General features: G+C 46.0%; 1 protein-coding gene across 2 annotated transcripts in view; it reads right to left on the bottom strand.

The window, feature by feature from the left end:
- Positions 1–866: 866 nt before the first annotated feature.
- The window catches only part of F11R (F11 receptor), a 30,876-nt gene continuing 12,336 nt past the window's right edge, over positions 867–19,406 (bottom strand). The window contains exons 2-9 of one of the 2 annotated variants that reach the window (XM_081175469.1): positions 17,067–17,126; positions 14,912–15,019; positions 13,259–13,402; positions 10,829–11,031; positions 9,511–9,613; positions 7,550–7,661; positions 3,721–3,772; positions 867–2,023 (exon numbers count right to left, since the gene is read on the bottom strand). In XM_081175469.1, the coding sequence (XP_081031595.1) occupies positions 1,988–2,023; positions 3,721–3,772; positions 7,550–7,661; positions 9,511–9,613; positions 10,829–11,031; positions 13,259–13,402; positions 14,912–15,019; positions 17,067–17,126 (818 nt within the window). In that variant the 3' untranslated portion in view covers positions 867–1,987. Of the gene's footprint in view, positions 2,024–3,720; positions 3,773–4,892; positions 5,082–7,549; positions 7,662–9,510; positions 9,614–10,828; positions 11,032–13,258; positions 13,403–14,911; positions 15,020–17,066; positions 17,127–19,406 lie in introns of those variants that run through there. The other variant, XM_081175468.1, reaches the window with a different exon arrangement.

The raw sequence follows: 19,406 nt of genomic DNA, 5'->3' as shown, positions 1-19,406 counted from the left end.
TATACATGTTTATTCAGAAACCAGCGCCATCGGCTTCAAAAGGGATTTGGTAAATCAGCAGAGGACTGCAGGCTTGAAGTGACTTGTGGGATTCATTGTGGCATCGTATCTCACGTGTTGCCGTTTTATTGCAGTTTGTTCCTTTTTATTATTATGAGCTGCCCAGATGCCTTCAATTACGGGGTTGCCTTCTGTGAACAAAATGCATAAATCTAGAACAACCTAAACTGCAAGCTTTCATTCAGGGATAGGGAACAGGTCGCTATTAGCCAGGTTCACGGAAAGGGAATCTGTGGAGTTAGTTGAAAGCAAAACTTTCCAACCTCTGCCACATCAAGAGAGGAACCAAGAAGCCCAAAGTTTCACATTATGCTGAACCAGACGTTCTCAACCTGGCGCCCCAATAACTGCCATTATTCCCACCTTGCACAGGCCTGTTTGGGATATAAGCAAACAGGAACCCATTAACTGGACTGGTTGAGATGTATGTTTGTGGCAGTGTTTCCCCCCTCCACTTTCCTTCATTGGGTAAATTTTGAGGCTATTCAGAGGTAGCACCAAACCACAGTTTGCCGTTTCAAGATTCCCACGCTCTCCCCTTCCTCCGTGCACAAGGATTAGGGAACGCATTGTTTGGCCAAACAATGGGTTCTGCAAACCAGGCTTACAAGCTGCCTTGAAGCCCCCTGCAACACACAAAATCAAACCACCACTTTTCAGCCTCAGCCCAAGGCTTACACCCGATCACAGTCGCAACCCGACTGGTTTGGAGTTACATCTGCATAGCCTCGTACCCCTGAGACATCCGCTGCCCGCTTGTGACTGTTACTTGAAGCGCAAAACATATTTAAACACAGAAGACAGGGTTCAAACGGAAGGGCAATGTTTATTTTCAATTCTGTTCCCAGCATACAAAATGATACAAGAACGTCGCAGCAGTATTTATAAAAGGCACATACGATAGCACTCTCAAGTTTGAAGGCCAACTCTCTAACGCAGCATAAAAGCCACCACTAACACCGGGCCCAATCCACCCCACAGCTACGCATGCAGGAACTCTCAGATTAATGGGCCACAGCTGCAATCCTGTACCTGGGAGTAACCGTGACTTAATGCAACAAGACTGACTTCCAAGCAGATGTGGTTAGGACTGGGCTGTAAGACCCTATTCTAATTCTGTGCTGGATCGCAGCTACAGGACAATACAAGTTTGCACTGTGTGGCGGTAGATTTATCGATATCCTCTGGCCCCTCGTTGACTCTTCCAGGAAGCATCCAGACACGATTATTAATTCTGCTCTCAAAACCAATTCTCTTCTTTTTTGGAGGCCAATCTGAGGTAGAAGGGGTTCAAGGCCAGGAAGGGATTTCATAGGTACAATTTTGACTTAAGCCATCTCAGATTGTGGGATGCCACTGACATCCCAAAAGGCAATGCCCTACAGGTCAAACCTGGGCAGCTTGCAAGGGTCAAAAGGTAAGCCTAGGAGCCCCAAACTAAGTTTTCCAGGCTGCAATCCTAACCTCACTGAATTCAATAGGACTTGGTGAGTGATATTCAATGAAGTTTTACAAGACAGCAATAGTCCCTTCACAGTTAATTCCACCCAAACGGGAGGCACTGCGGTGGCTGTTTGCATTTGCTATGACTGCAGCTTCTGAAATTTGGTCTCTTAATTTCAGTGGTTCTCCTCTGTGTAAAAACTTCATTGCATATGACCCTCAGAGTAGGCACGGATAGGATTGCACTCGATGGCCAGGCCCCTAATGAGACCGCCATAAATTGATGCTCTTCAGGTGAGTAGTGACCAAGGGTTTGAAGCATTAAAAACAAAATTCATAACAGCACACTTCATCTTTTCTTAAAAAGTTTCTTTAAAAAAATCACACTTAATTACAAAGATTCATAAGGAACATTTACAACAGCCTCAAGAGGAGGGAGAGGTTAGACTTTAATACATGGTGGAAGGCAACATGAGAGTGGAGATCAGACCAAGAAGGAAGACGTCTGTTTAAATTCACCCTGGAAAAAGAGAGAGAGAGAGAAGAAACCTCTAAGTTACACAGCATGAGAAAGCCAGCAGGGCAGCCTTCCCCGCAGCGGGGGCTTTGGACTACAAGTCTCATCAGTCCTCAGCCAGCTTGGGGGAGGCTGCTGTAGAGAGCCAGACCGCATAAATTCAGAACCCCAAAGTTTCAAGGTGCATAATCCTCACAGCTCTTAGCTGTACGCCTGCGTCTCCTCCCGCCTTTGAGAGTGATCTTGCACCACCAGCATGCCACGATTGCTAACAATGGCCATGTGGCCACAAAAGGATGGCAGAGTGTTTACTAATAAACACTTTGCCGTGATATTGCACTTTCCATGCGTTCAAAACTTGTCACACACATTGGCTTCTTCTAATCCTGTTAAGGTGGGCTTGCTGTCGCAGGTGTGTGCGACTGTGTGTTGAAGCTGGGGCACTGAACTACTATGTTTTTAGATATGCTGCAAGCCACCCAGAGTGGCTGAGGAAACCCTGCCAGATGGGCAGGGTATAAATAAATTATTATTTATTATTATTATTATTATTAACCTTTGGATTTTTTCTGTAACAGGCCAAGAACAGCCACCCAACATCCAAACTTGTAGCTTGGACACAGCCAATACTTTCTCTCCAGAGCAGTGATTCCCAAAGTGGGCAGGACCACTCCTTGGGAGGGGATTACATAGGGGGGGATCTAACAGGCAAGGGGGCGTTGCAGGTGGGCCCCTCCAAGCACACAGATCACTTATTTAACAAATGACCAGGCTAGAGCCTAGAGCAAAACACCTCCCTTGCTTCATATGTAAAGTTTTACCGCTCTTATCACTTTCAAAGCTATTTACTTTGGTCACGTTTGTTTGTATCTATGATGCTGAGTTGTCACAATAATAGCTATTTATTTTCTTATAAATTAGTTATTGTACATCTGTGGTAGGTGAGGGTTTGTGCATGTTTGGTAGTTATAAATAAATATTCTATGCTATAAACTTCATTCACCCCTTATGTTTTTGTTAGTAAGATTGTGTCAAAATATTTTTCATGCAATATTCTTTGCTGCGATCTATCTATCTATCTATCTACAAGCTTAGATCAGATCATATATTTATTTTGGCATGTATTTATTTTTCATATAAGCACACAATCAGTTTGTTACTGTTTTGAACTTCAGTTCTGAAGAATTCATTTTACTGGGTTGGGTAGGGGGCACTGGGGGTGGGTTTATGGCACCAAGGAGGCAGTGGCTCCCCAAAAGTTTGGAAACCACTGGCCTAGGAAATCACCCGAGTTGGTGTGTGCTGTCCGAGAGAACCTACATAGGTACCCTTTAAACCAGGGGTTGTCAACCAGGATTCTAGGTGGGCGGCAGGGGGTTCTATGGCACAAGCGGAATCCTCCTTCCATCGAGCATTGGTGGGCGGTAAGGAAATTTCACCATCAAGAAAGATGCATTAGTGGGCGGTAGGTATAAAAAGGTTGACTATCCCTGCTTTAAGCAAAATCATGTCCCACCTTTTGCTCTTCCAAATAAAGAAATAAATTCATGAGCACGTTTGCAAAGCCACCAGAGACTCGAGTGGCCCCATCATTCCTCCCAGTCGGAGGCTGCCAAAAACACCACTCATTACATCATTGCCACGCCTAACAAAACCAGCTTTTCTGGGGAAAGAACAGAGCAAGTTCCTGTTCTACTTACATCACTTCGGGTAGAAGGTTGGCTGTAAATGACCTTCTTATTGCTGGTGGTGCTAAAACAGGTGGAGAAATGAGAAGTTAGAGGCAGGGACCTGGCAATAGAGGAAGATATCCCAGAAGCGTAGGCAGAAGGCGGAATGCTGAGGGTGCCATTCAGCTAAATCCCAGGCCATATTCACACCATACAATTCACAGCTTGCAGAGTTGGAAGGGGCCACCAAGGGTTATCTAGTCCCACCCTCAGCTCAAGAATCCCTGGCAACCTCTGCTTAAAAACCTCCAGTGAAGGAAAGTCCACCTTCTCAGGTAGTCCGTTCCATTGTCAAAAGGCCGTACCTTTGGAAAGTTCTTCCTAATGTTTGGTTGGAATTTCCTTGTCATTTTAATCCATCAATTTGGGTCCCACCCTCTGAATCAACAGAAAACAAGCTTGCTCCATCTTCCATGTGACAGCCTTAAAATATTTGAAGATGGCTATCCTATCACCTCTCTAAACATCCCAAACTTCCTCAACCATTCCTCATAAGGCTTGGTCTCCAGGCCTCTGACCACCCTGGTCGCCCTCCTCTGCACACTTTCCAGCTTGTCAACACCTTTCTTAAAATGAGCCACCCAAAACTGGACACAAGAATCCAGGTGGGGGGGGGGGTCTAACCAAGGCAGAACAGAGTGGCACTTTGGCTTTCCTTGAGGTGGACACTCTACTTCTATTGATGGAGCCTGGAATCGCATTTGCTTTTGTTTGCTGCTGCATCACACTGTTTGGCTCTTAAGAGGAGTCAACAGAGTTCCCTGTGAAGCAAGATTGAGTGCTAAACCACTCTGATAACTGTAGCTCTGTGAGGAGAATACGGGTGTCCTATCAACTCTCAAACTACAGTTCCCAGGATTCTTTGGGTGAAGAAGCCATAACTGTTTAAAGTGGCACCACAGCGCTTTAAATGCATGGCATGAATGTGGCCCTATTTAGAGCAGACCCACCTTAACCATGCTGGTTAATTTCAGCGGGTCTACTCTTGAGTAGGGCTAACACCAGATGCAACCCCTTTTGGCATATAAGCAATGTATACAAGTTCGTTAATAAATAACTCTGGGCACCTGATACCCAGAGGCTCCCATCAGGAGGCTGGTGCACCAGGGCTCTTTCCGCAAGTGCCACCCTCTTCGGTGGTTAGGAAAGAGGCCAAGGGGAGCCCAGTGGCCCCCAAGCCTCAGCCAACATATAAGAGTTTTGGGGGCAGGAGGAATATGTGGGGAGAGGATGAGAATGGAAGGCAATGTGGGCTGGGAAGAAGGGTTCTGGTGGAGGAGACACCAACGCCGCCAACCCAACTGGCCAAGCTTCTACTCACTCTCTTCTTTCTGAAAAAGAGGGAAAAAACAAAACTTTAGCCAACAAGGCAAACTTCAGTTTCCTCAAATCATTTGGGCAAATCTTCTCCTTCTGACAATTATAATTCACACTATACATTCAAAGCACAGTGACACTCCTTTAAACAGTCATGGCTCCTTCCCCAAAAGAGTCCTGGGAGCTGTAGTTTGCTAAGATGCTGAAGAGTTCTGAAGAAACACCCGTATTTCCCACTTCCAGAGCTACAATTTCTAGAGTGGTTTAACAGTCAACCCCTCTTCTCAGGGAAGTCTGGGAATTGTAGCTCTGGGAGGAGAATAGGGGGCGATCTCCTCACAACTCTCAGCACCCTTAACAAACTACAGCCAGGCCGCATTCACACTCTACATTTAAAGCAGGATTGTATCGTTTGAACAGTCATGGCTTCCCTCAGAGAATCCTGGGAAATGTAGAATTTGAAGAGCTAAAATAAAATTGGGTTAGGATCTACTTGGACTTCTTTTGGGGGCACTTGACTAATCCCAGTAAACTCTGTTCCTATCATATTTCTTGAAAGGGGTCAGACACAGGAGAGAGGGAGAAGATGTGATGTTTCGAGCTTTTCAGAAAAGGAGAAGGAAGGAATGCAGTGGTATCTTCTGAAAGTACCTCAGATGCTCTACTGTCTAGACTGCAAAAAGTCACATTCAGCTGATTTGCTGATCAACTTCCCTTTCGTATTGTTCCAAGTCTAAACTGACTGCTTGCGGTCATATTTGTGACACTTGCTTTGATGCTTTGTAACATGTCTCTAAAAGGCTATCCTCTCTGCTTGTATGCAGAGTTTCCTGTGAGGGGCTAGGCCAAGACCTTGTCCTCTGTGCAGCTCTCAAAGCTACCACTTTTTAATAAAGAAGATTCTCAACAGTTCTTAATCCTAAAACTTCTGTCTGGAGACTATTTCTTAGACTCCACATTTGGGAAGATGAAATAACTATTAATCCACTCTGGAAATCGTAGCCCTCTGAGGGGAACAGGGCACCCTTAAGAAACTTCCTTTCCCAGGATCCTTTGGGGGAAGCCATGACAGTGTAAAGTGATAGGATACTGCTATAAATGTATGGCTATTTTTGTTAAGGGTGCAGGGTTGCTAGGAGACCCACAATTCCCCTCAAAGAGCTACAACTGCCAAAATGGAATAACAATTTTAATGGGAACTGTAGCACTGGGAGAGGGACAGAGGCCTCCTAACAACTCTTAGCACTCTTAATAAACTATAGCTCCCAAAATTCTTTGGGGGAAGCCATGACAGTTTCAAGTTCATCACAGTGCGTTAAATGTTTAGTCTGTAGCCTAGGTCAGCCTTTTGCCAGCTAGGTTCTTTCCAGAGGTTATTGGCTACAGCTCCCCTGAGCCACCAGCTGGCACAGCTGCCTCACAGGATTGTTTAAGAGCCTTACAAGCACCTCACCTATGTCATTTATGGCCACGATTCAACAACCATGTAAGGGAGTCCAATGTCATCCCCATATTGCAGGCTCCCACCTACAGTGGTGCCTCACAAGACGAACGCCTCGCAAAACGAAAAACTCGCAAGACGAAAGAGTTTTCCGTTTTTGAGTCGTTCCGCAAGACGAATTTCCCTATGGGCTTGCTTCGCAAGAAGAAAGCCCATAGGGAAATCTCTGGGGACCTCTTTTAAAATGCTGGCGGTCGGGAGCAAAGACTTTCGCCCACCGCCGGCCTTCAGAAGAGATCCTGGACCTTTTCTCAAGGCTGGCGGGGGGCAAAAGTCTTTGCTCCCCCTCCCCCGCCTGCCTTCCCGGGACAGTGGAGACTTCTCCGCTGTCCCGGGCGATCTTAAAATGCTGGCGGGCGGCAGCGAAGCCTTCGCTGCCGACCCCCAGCATTTTAAAATCGCCCCGGGACAGCGGAGGCTTTGCTGCCGCCCGCCAGCATTTTAAAATCGCCCCGGGACAGCGGAGGCTTCGCTGCCGCCCGCCAGCATTTTAAAATCGCCCCGGGACAGCAGGGGCTTTTAAAATGCTGGCGGTCGGCAGCAAAGCGCTCCTGTCCCCGGAGCTTGCGGGCCGGGAGGTGGGGAGAAGGGCTTTTCTTCCCACCGCCAGCCTTCAGAACAGCCTTCTGAAGACTGGCGGTGGGAAGAAAAGCCCTTGTCCCCCCCCCCCCAGCCTTCAGAAGAGGTCGGGGGACAGACTGTCCCTGGACCTGGTCTGAAGGCGGTTTCCATAGGAACGCATTAATTGATTTTCAATGCATTCCTATGGGAAACCGTGCTTCGCAAGACGAAAAACTCGCAAGAAGAAAAAACTTGCGGAACGAATTCATTTCGTCTTGCGAGGCACCACTGTATTTGGGGAAGTGCATGGGATATTAAACCAAACGCCAAGCCCAGAAAACCTTGCCAGTGGAGGAAGCCGCATATATAATCAAACTAAACATTGCATGACATGATCGGTTCAGGTGCATAGCCTGCTACTTACTGCTGAAGAAGCCCCGGCTGTAGGCAAACCAGACCCCAAAGATCACCAGGCCTAGGACGATGAGAAGCACCACCACAGCAGCAACAATGCCGCCCACGTTGACTTCACCTGCACAGAAAAGGAAGATGGTATTCAGCTCTTCTGAAAAGGAGCCTGTCACACAGCAAGACCCTACACAGTCTGGCAAAACAGCATGGAATCATAGAATTGTCGAGTTGGAAGGGACCCTGAGGGTCATTCTCGTGCGATGCAGGAGTCGCAGGTAAAGAATCCCTGGCAGGCGGCCATCCAAACTTCTGCTTCAAAACCTCCAATGAAGGAGAGTCTGTCTGGTGACACCTGTACACCTGTATACCTTGGACCGACTCTAATTCACTGGAGGTTTTCTCCTTCAACTTTGGCTGAAGTGGGGCAGCAAACCTAACACACAGTGAGATTTTGTTTCTTACTCATTTCTCTCTTTACAGCAGGAGTGTCTAATGATGGTTTTTCCCCGCCTGAGGCCTGTTGTCACCTTTGGCCAACTGCCTTGGAGGTGCCACCCCACACTTGTAATAACTTTCCTCTTTATCTGGCAATTCCCCATTCCTACTGGGCTTCTGCGGCCTTATCCTGTTTTTCCCAAAGACAAATACAAGAATGTATTTGGAACGCCAATTAATGGATTAGTTTCAGGTGTCTTTTCATCATTCCTGCCCTGTCACCAAAATCCTTTTGTTCGTGATCTTACTTCCACTTCTCCAATCCCATACTTCAGCCAACTCATCTTGGGAAATTCCTGACTTTTTTCCCCCAATAGTGGAAAGCACCTTCTAAATCACTATATCCTAGTATCGATCAAGGCTGTAGACAATGAGGGAGGGATGTTAAGCTCCCTCTGAGAGCACCAAAATTTCATATTCGGAATTTCATTATTCATAAAAAGAATACTAGAACATAATGAAGTAATAACTGGCTATACCTTACCCATGGACCCTCTAATTTTACCATCTTAATATGTTGAAGAAACTGCACCAAGGGGACAGGGAATTAATGCAAACATCTCTTAACTTGCTGCCAGAATGGTTACAGCATTTGTCAAAATTGGGGGCGGGGCAGAAATGAGAATACCATCCTCAAGAGAATGCATAACTAAAATCTGGGACACAGTATATGCATGGTTAAGCTTACAGAGATGGTAAGAAACACAGAGGGGAGACAAGAAGATGCCTTTACAGTATTGAGAAATGGGAGTCTTTTTATAATGTACTGGAGGAATAAGGTACAGGATAATGTACACATTTGCAAGCTTGTGATATTAATTTATTTTGTTTGATTTTGGAAATGTGCTCCTTTTTTTGAAAGTTTATTTTATTTTATTTTATTTATTTTATTTAAATTCATCATTAATACACATATACAAGCATACAAACATACATTTCATACAATCCTTAAAAATGTTCAAACATACTTACACTCAATCCCACAAATAGTTCCTTTGTGCTCCTATTATGTTTATTTCTAGATATCCCCTTCTATTTTTATTTTAATTGTCATCTGTTACTAGTGCCATGCTGTTGTTGTTGTTTGTGTGTACACACACACGCACACACACACTGAACAAATTACAATGTAAGTGAAAAGTGGGCAACTGCAACAGATAATACACCAGTCAAATCTAAAATTGCAATTAACTCTTTCACATCATTCCAGGTATACACATATATTTAGGCACAAAAGAGAGAGCTAACGTTATTAAGTAAACTGTTTCCAGTGCCTTCATCCTCCAAAACCCCTAAAACCTAAATAATATATAAGGGAAGCTCTGGAATATTATGTATTTATGCATTTTTCATAAATATCTGTAAAGGCATTTGGGTTCAGGTTGCAAAGATCTGCTCTCAGGTGTTCATTCCCTCCATAACCAAACAGTAGAGCCGGCCATTAAGGCAACCCACCACCAGTCGGGCCTACTTACTGGTCTCCATGCGCACCGTGTCGGACTTCTGGGGGGCCCCGACTTTGTTGTCTGCCTGGCAGTAGTAGTCCCCAGCGTCATAGGCCATCGCGGGCTCAAAAGACTGAAAGAGAGGGAGAAAAAGAAGGGTCTCAGCAGCACGCAATTCCCAGGGGTCAGGAGACCTCTCTTGTCTACTCGAAAGCCAGAAGTAATGGGGAAGGAGGTACAAAGAATCAACAATTTCAGCCCATGCCAGCCTGCTGTGTGTTCACCTTCAAACCATAGTTTGATTTAAAACAGCACGCAAGCAGAACGATACAGTTACTTCTTGCCCTTTTTGTACTTAGTATGGGGCACTATCTTCAACCCCACTTTCATGTTCTCCCAAAGAAACCTAGGCCCCTTTAAAATGTCTTGGCTTCCCCCTCCCAAGAAGGATCCCTGGAACTGTAGTTTGTTAAGAGATTTGTTAGGAGATCCCCTATTCCCCTCGCCGAGCTACAATTCCCAGCGTGCTTCAACAGCCGACCACTCTTCCTAGGCAACTCTGGAAACTTGGTAGTTCGGTGATGGAAATAGGAGGGCCTCCAAAAAACTCTTAGCACCCTTGAAAATAACATTCTTTGGGGGAAGCCATGACTATCTACAGTGGTATCATGGCGCCTTAAGTAAGGCAGTGAGGAGTAGTGGTTAGTGTCTGACTAGGACCTGGGAGACCAGGGTTGAAATCCTCACTCGGCCATGAAGCTCCCTGGGTGATCTTGAGGGCCAGTCAGTGCCTCTCAGCCTAACCTACCTCAAAGGGTTTTTGTGGGGAGTTAAATGAGGTGTGTGGGGGGAAAACCACAAAAGCCACCTTGGGAGAAGAAGGTGGGACATAAAGGCAAAATAAAATAAAGACTAGTGTGCATGTGGCGTTAAGGAAGCATAACTGAGAGTAGAAGACTTACTATTCCTCACTACTGGCCTCCCCTCTCAACAAACCTCATGCCCAAGGACCCCTTATTTTCCAACACACAAGGCTGCCAAACTTTTCAATAGTTCCCACTTGTCGACTCTCAGCCAAAGGCCTTCAAAAGCTTGCCAGAGCAGAATTACACTGTGTTACCATCTCAGTGTGAATAATGCAGTAAGTGCTTTGAGGTGTTTTCTACAGTCAAGCAGTGTATGTTACGGAATAAATAAAAATAAAAAGCGAGTTGCAGAATGCAATGGGTTTCCCCCCTCTTCTTCTTCTCTCCCCACCCCCAAAACCAAAGTCAGAGTAGCACCACCACACCCCCCCCCCAAATATGACAGAATTCACAAAGCTCAGAGCCTGTTTTCAAGACCCTACCAGAAGCCCCGTCTTGGGGTCCATCGTGTAGGATGAATTCCTGAAGAGGGAGTTGGTTTTGGGGTCTTGGGGCATCGGGATGTTGTCTTTGAACCAGGTGAAGGTGGGAGGCGGGGAGCCGTCTGTCTCCACGCAGGTGAGAACCGCTTTGGTGCCAATGGTGACCACAGAGGGCACTTGGGCCTTGGGCTTCGAGGGCGGGACTGCAAGGCCAAGAGACGTCCGTTAGAGAAACAAAGGTGGTGGTGTTGTTGCAGGAACGCTCAGTTAGTTTGTGAAAGGCGAGCAGCTGTGCAGGACAACTTGAAAAACATGCACTCCACTGGTTCTAAATTCATTTGCTCTAAACCAGAGGTTTCCAGACTACTTGAAAATTGCTGGTGGATCTAAGTGGATCACTTAAACGATTTTTAATGGGAAATGATTTATACTTAATTGAATAAAATGTTTAAAATAACACTTACAAAAAGAAAACAAGAAGCTTTTCTATTAGGAATTCTAGGCGCCGAAATTCCAAAGGAACAGAAAAGACTGCTTATGTATGCAACGACAGCTGCGTGGATGCTGCTAGCCCAGAGATAGAAAGAAGACACAAGTCCCTACCAGAGAAGAATGGCAGATCAAGTTGCTGGACTATGCCGAAATGGCAAAAATGACCAGAAAAATCAGAAATCAGGAAGACCAACATTTCAATAAGGAACGGGGGAGATTTATAATTTACCTTGGGGACCACTGCAAACAATTAAAAATGTTACTGGGATTGCAATAACACTTGTAATGTAACGAGAACTATGGATACAATGGAGATATAAAATTTTCGGATTATCATATAAGATGCCGTTTAACAATGGGACCCACAGAGGGGAAGGAAGAAAGTCTAGAGATTCGTGGGAATATTGTACTTATGGAAGGTATTGTGGTATGACTGTAAATTGTAATATGGAAAATCAAATAAACAAATTGGGCAGGGGGGATTCTGCTTGTTGTTGCAATTGCATTGCCCGGCGCTAGACCCTGGATCATTTTTTTCGTTGTACAGTGGTACCTTGGGTTAAGTACTTAATTCGTTCCGGAGGTCCTTTCTTAACCTGAAACTGTTCTTAACCTGAAGCACCACTTTAGCTAATGGGGCCTCCTACTGCCTCCGCGCCGCCAGAGCACAATTTCTGTTCTCATCCTGAAGCAAAGTTCTTAACCTGAAGCACTATTTCTGGGTTAGCAGAGTCTGTAACCTGAAGCGTATGTAACCTGAGGTACCACTGTATTTTTACAGACACACCACGGACCAGGGGAAGGGCCACAGCTCAGTGGTAGAGTGTCGGCTTTACCCCCAAGAAGCTCCTAAATTCAATTCCCAGCACCTCTGGGTAAGGCTGTTAGAGGCTCCTGCCTGAAACCTCAGAGAGTCGCTGCCAGTCAGTGTAGACAATACTGAATTGGATGGAGCAACAGTATAAGGCAGCTTCCTATGTGCCACCTGAACAAAGCTTGTGCACCACTGTATGGGAAGCCTGACTCTGAAGGGGAAAACACCCCACTATTATTTTGCCTTTGAGGAAACATCCCATCAAAATCTTGTTAGGGCAACAGCTAGCCTTCTTATTATTCTCCGTGTTCTCTAGTTAGATCTGGGTGAGGAATACACACAGAGAAACCTCCTCAATATTGCACTAATAATATTGTCATCATTGTTGCCATCTTCTAACTAAGGTCCATTTCGCACCATAAATTAAAAGCACAGTTATATCACTTTGGACAGTCATGGCTTCCCCCAAAGAATTGTGGGAGGTGTAGTTTCTTAAGGGTGCCGAGAGTTGCTAGGAGGCCCCACTATTCCGCTTACAGAGCTCCAATTTCCCAGAGTTCCCAGGGATGAGGAACTGATTGGCATATCTTGGCAGGAATGTTCTTCCACAGAACAGGGGCAGCCCTGCTCTGTGGAGTGGGATTCTGAGATCTTAGGAACTTGGAGGAGAGATTCTCCTTCAGACCACAGCAATCTTCCTGGCAGTATTAAGGGGCAAGGTGGTTTCTCAAGTAAGCTGGTCGTGAGCTGCATGTGGCCTTTTACTGTATGTATATAGCTTGGCCTGGTAGCAAATGGGAAGCCTGTGCAAATCCTGCAAGCAAGGCGTTCTGTGCTGATGGTTGTTTCTCCCCCAAAAAGCAACTAAGCCGCCACATTCTGTGCCCACTGGAGCCTCTGAATCAACCCCCAGGGCAGCCCCGCACTGAAAGTATTGCAGTAATCCAGCTGTGAGGCTACCAATTGCTGTGGTTGAGGTATTAAAATAATTAATTCCTCATTAACGGGCTGTTTGACACAAGAGCGCTGAGAGACCTTTGGACCAAGCTGGTTGGGCCGTTGAGCTTCTGGAGGCCACTGGTCAGGGCCATGAAAGATTCTGGACATAAAATGACATTTTGTACCTTGAACAATGAGCCGCACAGAGGAATGTCGAAAGTCCTCTGGAGGGACAAGCACCTCGCAGATGTACAGGCCCGTGTCTTTCCGAGTCACCGATTTGAAAAAGAGTTCATTGGGATAGAACTGGACGCGATCCTTGTAGGGGTCTGTGGGGGGGAAAAGAAGGCCCTCAGAGCATGAGAAAACACCAGGGAATAAGCTCTTCCGGGGAATACTTCAGCACAAGTGGTGATAATTTTACCTCAGTACTGGTGGGATCGTCAGACTGCAGGGCCTAATTCTGTCTAGCAGGGGCCCTGAACAAGGCTGTTTTCTCCCAACTTAACATGGGAACACTCCCAGAAGTGAATTTAGTCCATATTGGTTTTTAAAAATGGGTCTAGTAGACCCAATCTCATCATTCTATGATGCATCACGCGTGTATATAACATTTCCCTAATTTTTATCCCCCATAACTCAATAATAATATTAATAACAATATCCCGCCCATCTGGCTGGGTTTCCCCAGCCACTTGGGGTGGCTTACAGTACATATAAACTGGATTAGTTCTTTCTCTCCTTGACGTCTGATGGGAAGGCATTCCACAGGAAGGAAGAGGAATTTTTTATTCACTTTATTGATTTTGACATGTGAGATAATCCAGTACAGCAATTTTAATCAAAATCTGAGATGTGGTAGTTAATTTTTTAAAGAAAAATTTGTAGTGATCTGCTGTGGAACGACCCCATTGAAGTAGGTAGCAGCTGTTACCCAGACCTTATTGCTGGTTACAAAGGCCCCCCCCATAACAGATCAAGCTTCAGGGCCACAAAATGTAGGCCCCCCACTGCCCACACCCAGTGCTAGGTGTGGGGCAGATAAAGACTGTTGCGAAGGATCCATTGGGAGGCTTAAAATTGGCTTCTGATTGTTCCTTGGCAAGAGGGGTGTCTATCTGATGACATTTAAGTCATTAAGGCCCCTTTCTATGTGCTACCAGCACAGGGAGGGTGGCAGCACAAGAACGTGCCTTTTCCGTGGTGGCTCCCTGCTTGTGGAATGGCTCGCCTGCCTTTTATTTGTGCATGGATGAGTTTTGATTTTACTGATTGCCTTTACTGTAACTGGCTAGTATTTTTATTGTGTCTAAGTCACTGTGAGTCATTTCCATGAGTAAAGCTAGCTAAATAAAATAAAATAAAATAAAATATCTGGCATCAAATAGAAGCCCTGCTAAAATCTGAGCAATGTAGGAAGATCTTGAAAGGTCCTAGGAAAGCTAGCCAAGAAGGCCAAATCCAGCTCTGGAAGGGAGACTGTTAGGCAGCTGGTATGCCAACAGCATCCCTACTCTGCCTTAGAGGCTCAGTTTCAGGTACTACAAACACTGGAAACAAGGAGACAGCAGGACAAACAACCTAGCAAGGCAGATGGATGCTCAACAGGGAAGAGGGACAAGCTCCCCCCCCCCGCCTTGAATCAAGGAAACGGATGTACACCTCTCCTGACCCAATTGGTTTCTCCCTATGACCTATCCAGGTAGGACCCATACAGCAGACAATAAGAATAAAGGGTTCCAGCTTCAGCAGAAGTTATCTTCTAGGACCCCAAAAGTCCCCTTTTAGAATTAACTCATCCTCCAAAACATGAACGCACACACAGTTAAACTACCCACCTGTGAAGTGACCGTCAAAATAGAAGAGTGTTGTGGCGCCATCCCCCTGGAATTTCCACTCCACACGCTTTGGGGAGCCCTGGTATGCCTTGCAAGGCAGTCGTGCTTCTAAAAAATGTTAAAGGGGGAAAACAACACGGGTAAGCGGGAAGGCAGAAAAGCATCACATTGGGACACATGGATTACCAGGAGAGTCTGGCACAAATTCCAAGAGAAGAAGCATCATCCAAGCTCCAGGAAGTTGCCTGAGACCTGGGTTGTGGGCACCGAAACAGAATGCCCTTTAAACAGGCCCAGAGCCACTGCACCAAAGCCCCAGGAAACAACTGGCTATAATTTTGGCAAAAGAGGCTTTTCTCATGTACTGCAAAGGTTAGAATAATGCTTTTTCCAAAAAATGCACTCTCTGTCTCTCTCTCCCTCAAGGACATTCTTTGGAGTATTCTATTTACAGGGCACTTTTGAGATGAAGATTCACTAAATCAATGGCTTCGTATCTGTGGCTCCAGATAAGTAGATGAGGGTAACTATTGGGGACAAGCTGTCATTTGAGGGATGAAAGTTTTGTTAAATCTGAATCCATCATGTAAAAGAAAACAGCATGGCCTGTGTTTTGTATCACCACATGCATTAATACTTACTGGAAGGCTCATCTGAATTAGTTTTACACTTTTCCTTTTTTTATCCGTACTTTTTGAAACACAAGGGAGATAGATACCCAAGTGAAATCTGCATACGTAAAATCATACAGTAAAAACATGGCTAAAAATAGACATCAATTAGCCATTGTGGAAAGATAGCGGTTGGCATGGAATTGGCCTGGTAGGCAGCGCTAAGGTTGATTGGCTCCCCTAATTAGGCACATACCTAATGAGCATCAGTCATTTTATTATCTTTACCTTAAGGGTATGTTATCATTTTCTACACCCCCCAACACATATATACCATCCTGTCAAAATATCAGTATCTCTTTCAATAATAATAATAATAATAATAATAATAATAATAATAATAATAATAACAACAACAACCACATATCAGGGGGAAGTCAAACTGCTTTTGCCTGTTTTTTGCTGCAACACTTCAGGATTTTAGAAGCAGCTTGTAAAGCATGGAATGGTGAGGGGGAGGGGGACAATGAGTGAAGATAAGTGTTAATTACACGCTTCAAGAATAAACGAGCACACATGGTTTTGCAAAGGGGTGGGGGTGCCATTAAGTCCAGGCTCTAAAATTATCCAGCTGACAAAATGAATTGGAGAAGGTGTGGGAGAGAGAGATCAAAAAGAGGAATACAACATTTTTAAGCATTAGGAATTGGGAAGAAGGAGCCGGAGCTCAGAGGCAGAACATCTGCCTTGCATACAGAAGGTCCTGGGGTTCAATCCCCATGCAAAGCTGTGAATGTCCCATTGCCCCAAACCATTGGAGAGCCACTGCTGCCCATGAGCTAGATGGACCAAGGATCTGACTCATTACAAGGAAGCATGGGCTGGGGGCTTCCCCTGCCTGACTCAGTATAAAGCAGTTTCCTGTGGGGAGCGAGAAAAGGGTTGTGGGCAAGGAAATCCTGCTGTGGGGTCGTTCCAGAGGAATGGAAGCAAACGGGTGTATTGTTGTGGAAGCGGGGAGCTGAGTTGTGAAGATGTTCCTTGCCATATTTGAATGTTGGGGGGACAGGGGGAGGAGAGGGGGGCACCTTGCCCCACCCTGGCCTTGCAACACAGCCGACTGAAGCCACCTCCTTCTACCAGGACAACTGAAAAGCTCTTGCAGAGGGGGAGAAGGGCTGAAGGCAGGAACCGGGGCCTGAGCAATTCAGCAGAACTTTTGCAAGTGAGGCAGGACCAGGGCGGTATCTGGTCTCCACTTCAGGCAGCAAAATGTCTTGGGCTGGCACCCGACACAGGACAGCCTTCCCAAGCCTAGCAACCGTCAGATGTTTCGGATTCCAACCCCTCGGCCTACACGGCCATTTTGTACCAAACTCCCATCAGCCCTAGCTGGCAGCCATAAGCCCAACCAGCATGATGCCGAGGCTGATGGACATTGTAGTCCAACACGTCTGGAGGGAGAAAGCTGCTGTGAGGTCCGACCAAAAGAGCACAGAAACCCTTCGTTGCAAGAGAAGACAGCCATCGTTTTCGGGACTTACCGCTGTTCTCAGGAACTTGAATGAGTGTCTCCTGGCTTGACTGGCCTGATATCAAGGACCCTGTAGCAAAGAGGAAATTTCAGTTATCAAGGCCGTCTGCACTATCCATTTAAAGCGGTATCGTGCCACTTTAAAGCTTCATGGCTTCCACCAACTATTCCCCGGAGCTGTAGTTTGTTAAGGGCGCTGGGAGGTGTTCAGATACCCCTCTTCTCTTCTCAGAGCTACGGCTTCCAGAGTTGCCTGCAAAGGGGGACTGACTGTTAAATCGCTCTGCGAATTGTAGCTCTGTGAGGGCAACAGGGGGTCTCCTAACAACTCTCAGCACCCTGAACACACTACAGCTCCCAGGACTGTTTGGTGGGGAGCCATGGCTGTTCAAAGTGGCATGCTATTGCTCTCAATGTACTAAGAGAGGATTTCCCTTCAGTATTTGAAGACAACAGCAAGTAGCTTAAAGACTAAGTCAGCTTTCCCCCCAACTTGGCACCTCCCATATGCTTTCAAACTACAGCTCCCACCATCCCAGTGGTCATGCTGGCAGGGGCTGATGGGAGCTGGAGTTCATGATGTGGAAAGCCCTTTGATGGGGAACGCTGGATTGAACCTCCCCGGTCTGATCTACCCAGGTTCTCGTGGTCAGCTGGCGTACCCTCCACTGCCCCCCAAAGCATGCAGACATTTCCTAAACAAAATAGGTTGGGAGGAGGGAAGAGGGAAGGCTTAGGAAGACATTAGGAAGAACTTTTGGAGGGTAAGAGCTGTCTGTTAGTGGAACAGACAAGCTTCTAAGGTGGTGGACTCTCCTTCGCTGGAGGTTTTTAAGCAGAGGTTGGGTGGCCATCTGTCTTGGATGAGATTCCTACATTGCAGGGAGCAGGACTAGATGACCCTGGGGGGTGTGTGGGGAGAGGTCCCTTCCAACTCTACAATTTTACAACTTCCTTGCATACACACAAGACAGTCGCCAGCCTTACTCAGGCAGAGAAAAATTACTTTTGCCTACAGGAAGAATAGAGCAGTAAATACTATGACTCAGGGTTTAGTACCGCAACATGAGCTTGGCACAGGTGGGCGGAATCTGAAGTGGGAAGGAAAGGAGAGAGAAAAGGCGAAACCTGATGCAAACGCGTGTTTGATGAAGGAGTGTTCAGTGGAAACAGAAACAGCCCCCGTATGACCAGGTCTCTAGATCCTGTGTGATGCTGGGAAGATTGCTGGGACATGGGCACACCCCTCCCCCTGCCCTGCTACAGGTACATTTATTTCTATTAGGGCAGCTTTCACCAAGCTGGCGCTCTCGGGACATTCTGGACCACAACCCCCCTTCACACAGTGCATCGTTAAACTATGGAACTCCCTGCCACAGGAGGCAGTGATGGCCACCAACCTGGGTGGGTTTAAAAGAGGACCGGGCAAATTCACAGAGGAGAAGGCTACGCTTTGCCTTCACAGTTGGGAGCGTTAAACGTTTCTGAATGCCTGTCACTGGAGGCCACCGGGCGGGAGAAGGGCTCTCGTGCTTGGATCCTGCTCGGGGGTTTTCACACAATGGGCATCTGGTTGGCCACTGTGAGAACAGGATGCTGGAGGAGATGGACCACTGGCCTCTGCTTGGGTTCTTATGTAGTGCATAAGACCTACATATTGTAGATGTCAAAGGCCAGCGTTCATCATCATCATCATCATCACTTTTAATTTGTATTTTAACCCTTTCTATCTTACAATACTCAAGGGGGTTTACAAGCTGAAGAAACAAAAAATGTACAACTTATAACAATCTAATGCAATACAAAAATGTGATTATAAAACTTTAAAATAGGCAACCTACATCAAAAAAGTAACATTCAACAATCATTAGAAAAGTATTAAATAATAATAACATATAAAAGTTAAACAGAAATCCACTCAACAGTTACAATAAATAATTTATAAACTATAATCAATAAAACAATGGCAAGCCACAGTACAGTACATAAAATGATAAGGTTCATCTAGGTTCAACCTCCAAACACTCTCTAATTGACAGGGTGCTCCAACAAACCAGTTCTCTCACTCTGCACCTTCTGTTCAAGAGCATTGCAGAGCCGTCGCACTGGTTCATGTAAGGTAAAAAGGTAAAGGACCCCTGGATGGTTAAGTCCAGCCAAAGGCGACTATGGGGTTGTGGCACTCATCTCGCTTTCAGGCAGAGGGAGCCGGTGTTTGTCCACAGACAGCTTTCCGAGTCACGTGGCCAGCATGACTAAACTGCTTCTCGCGCAACGGGACACTGTGACAGAAACCAGAGCACACGGAAACGCCATTTACCTTCCCGCTACAGCAGTACCTATTTATCTA

Source organism: Podarcis bocagei (assembly GCF_964188305.1).
Source record: "Podarcis bocagei genome assembly, chromosome: 16".
NCBI lineage: Eukaryota > Metazoa > Chordata > Lepidosauria > Squamata > Lacertidae > Podarcis > Podarcis bocagei.
Note: the sequence above shows the minus strand (reverse complement) of the source record. Positions and strands in the feature narration are given on the sequence as shown.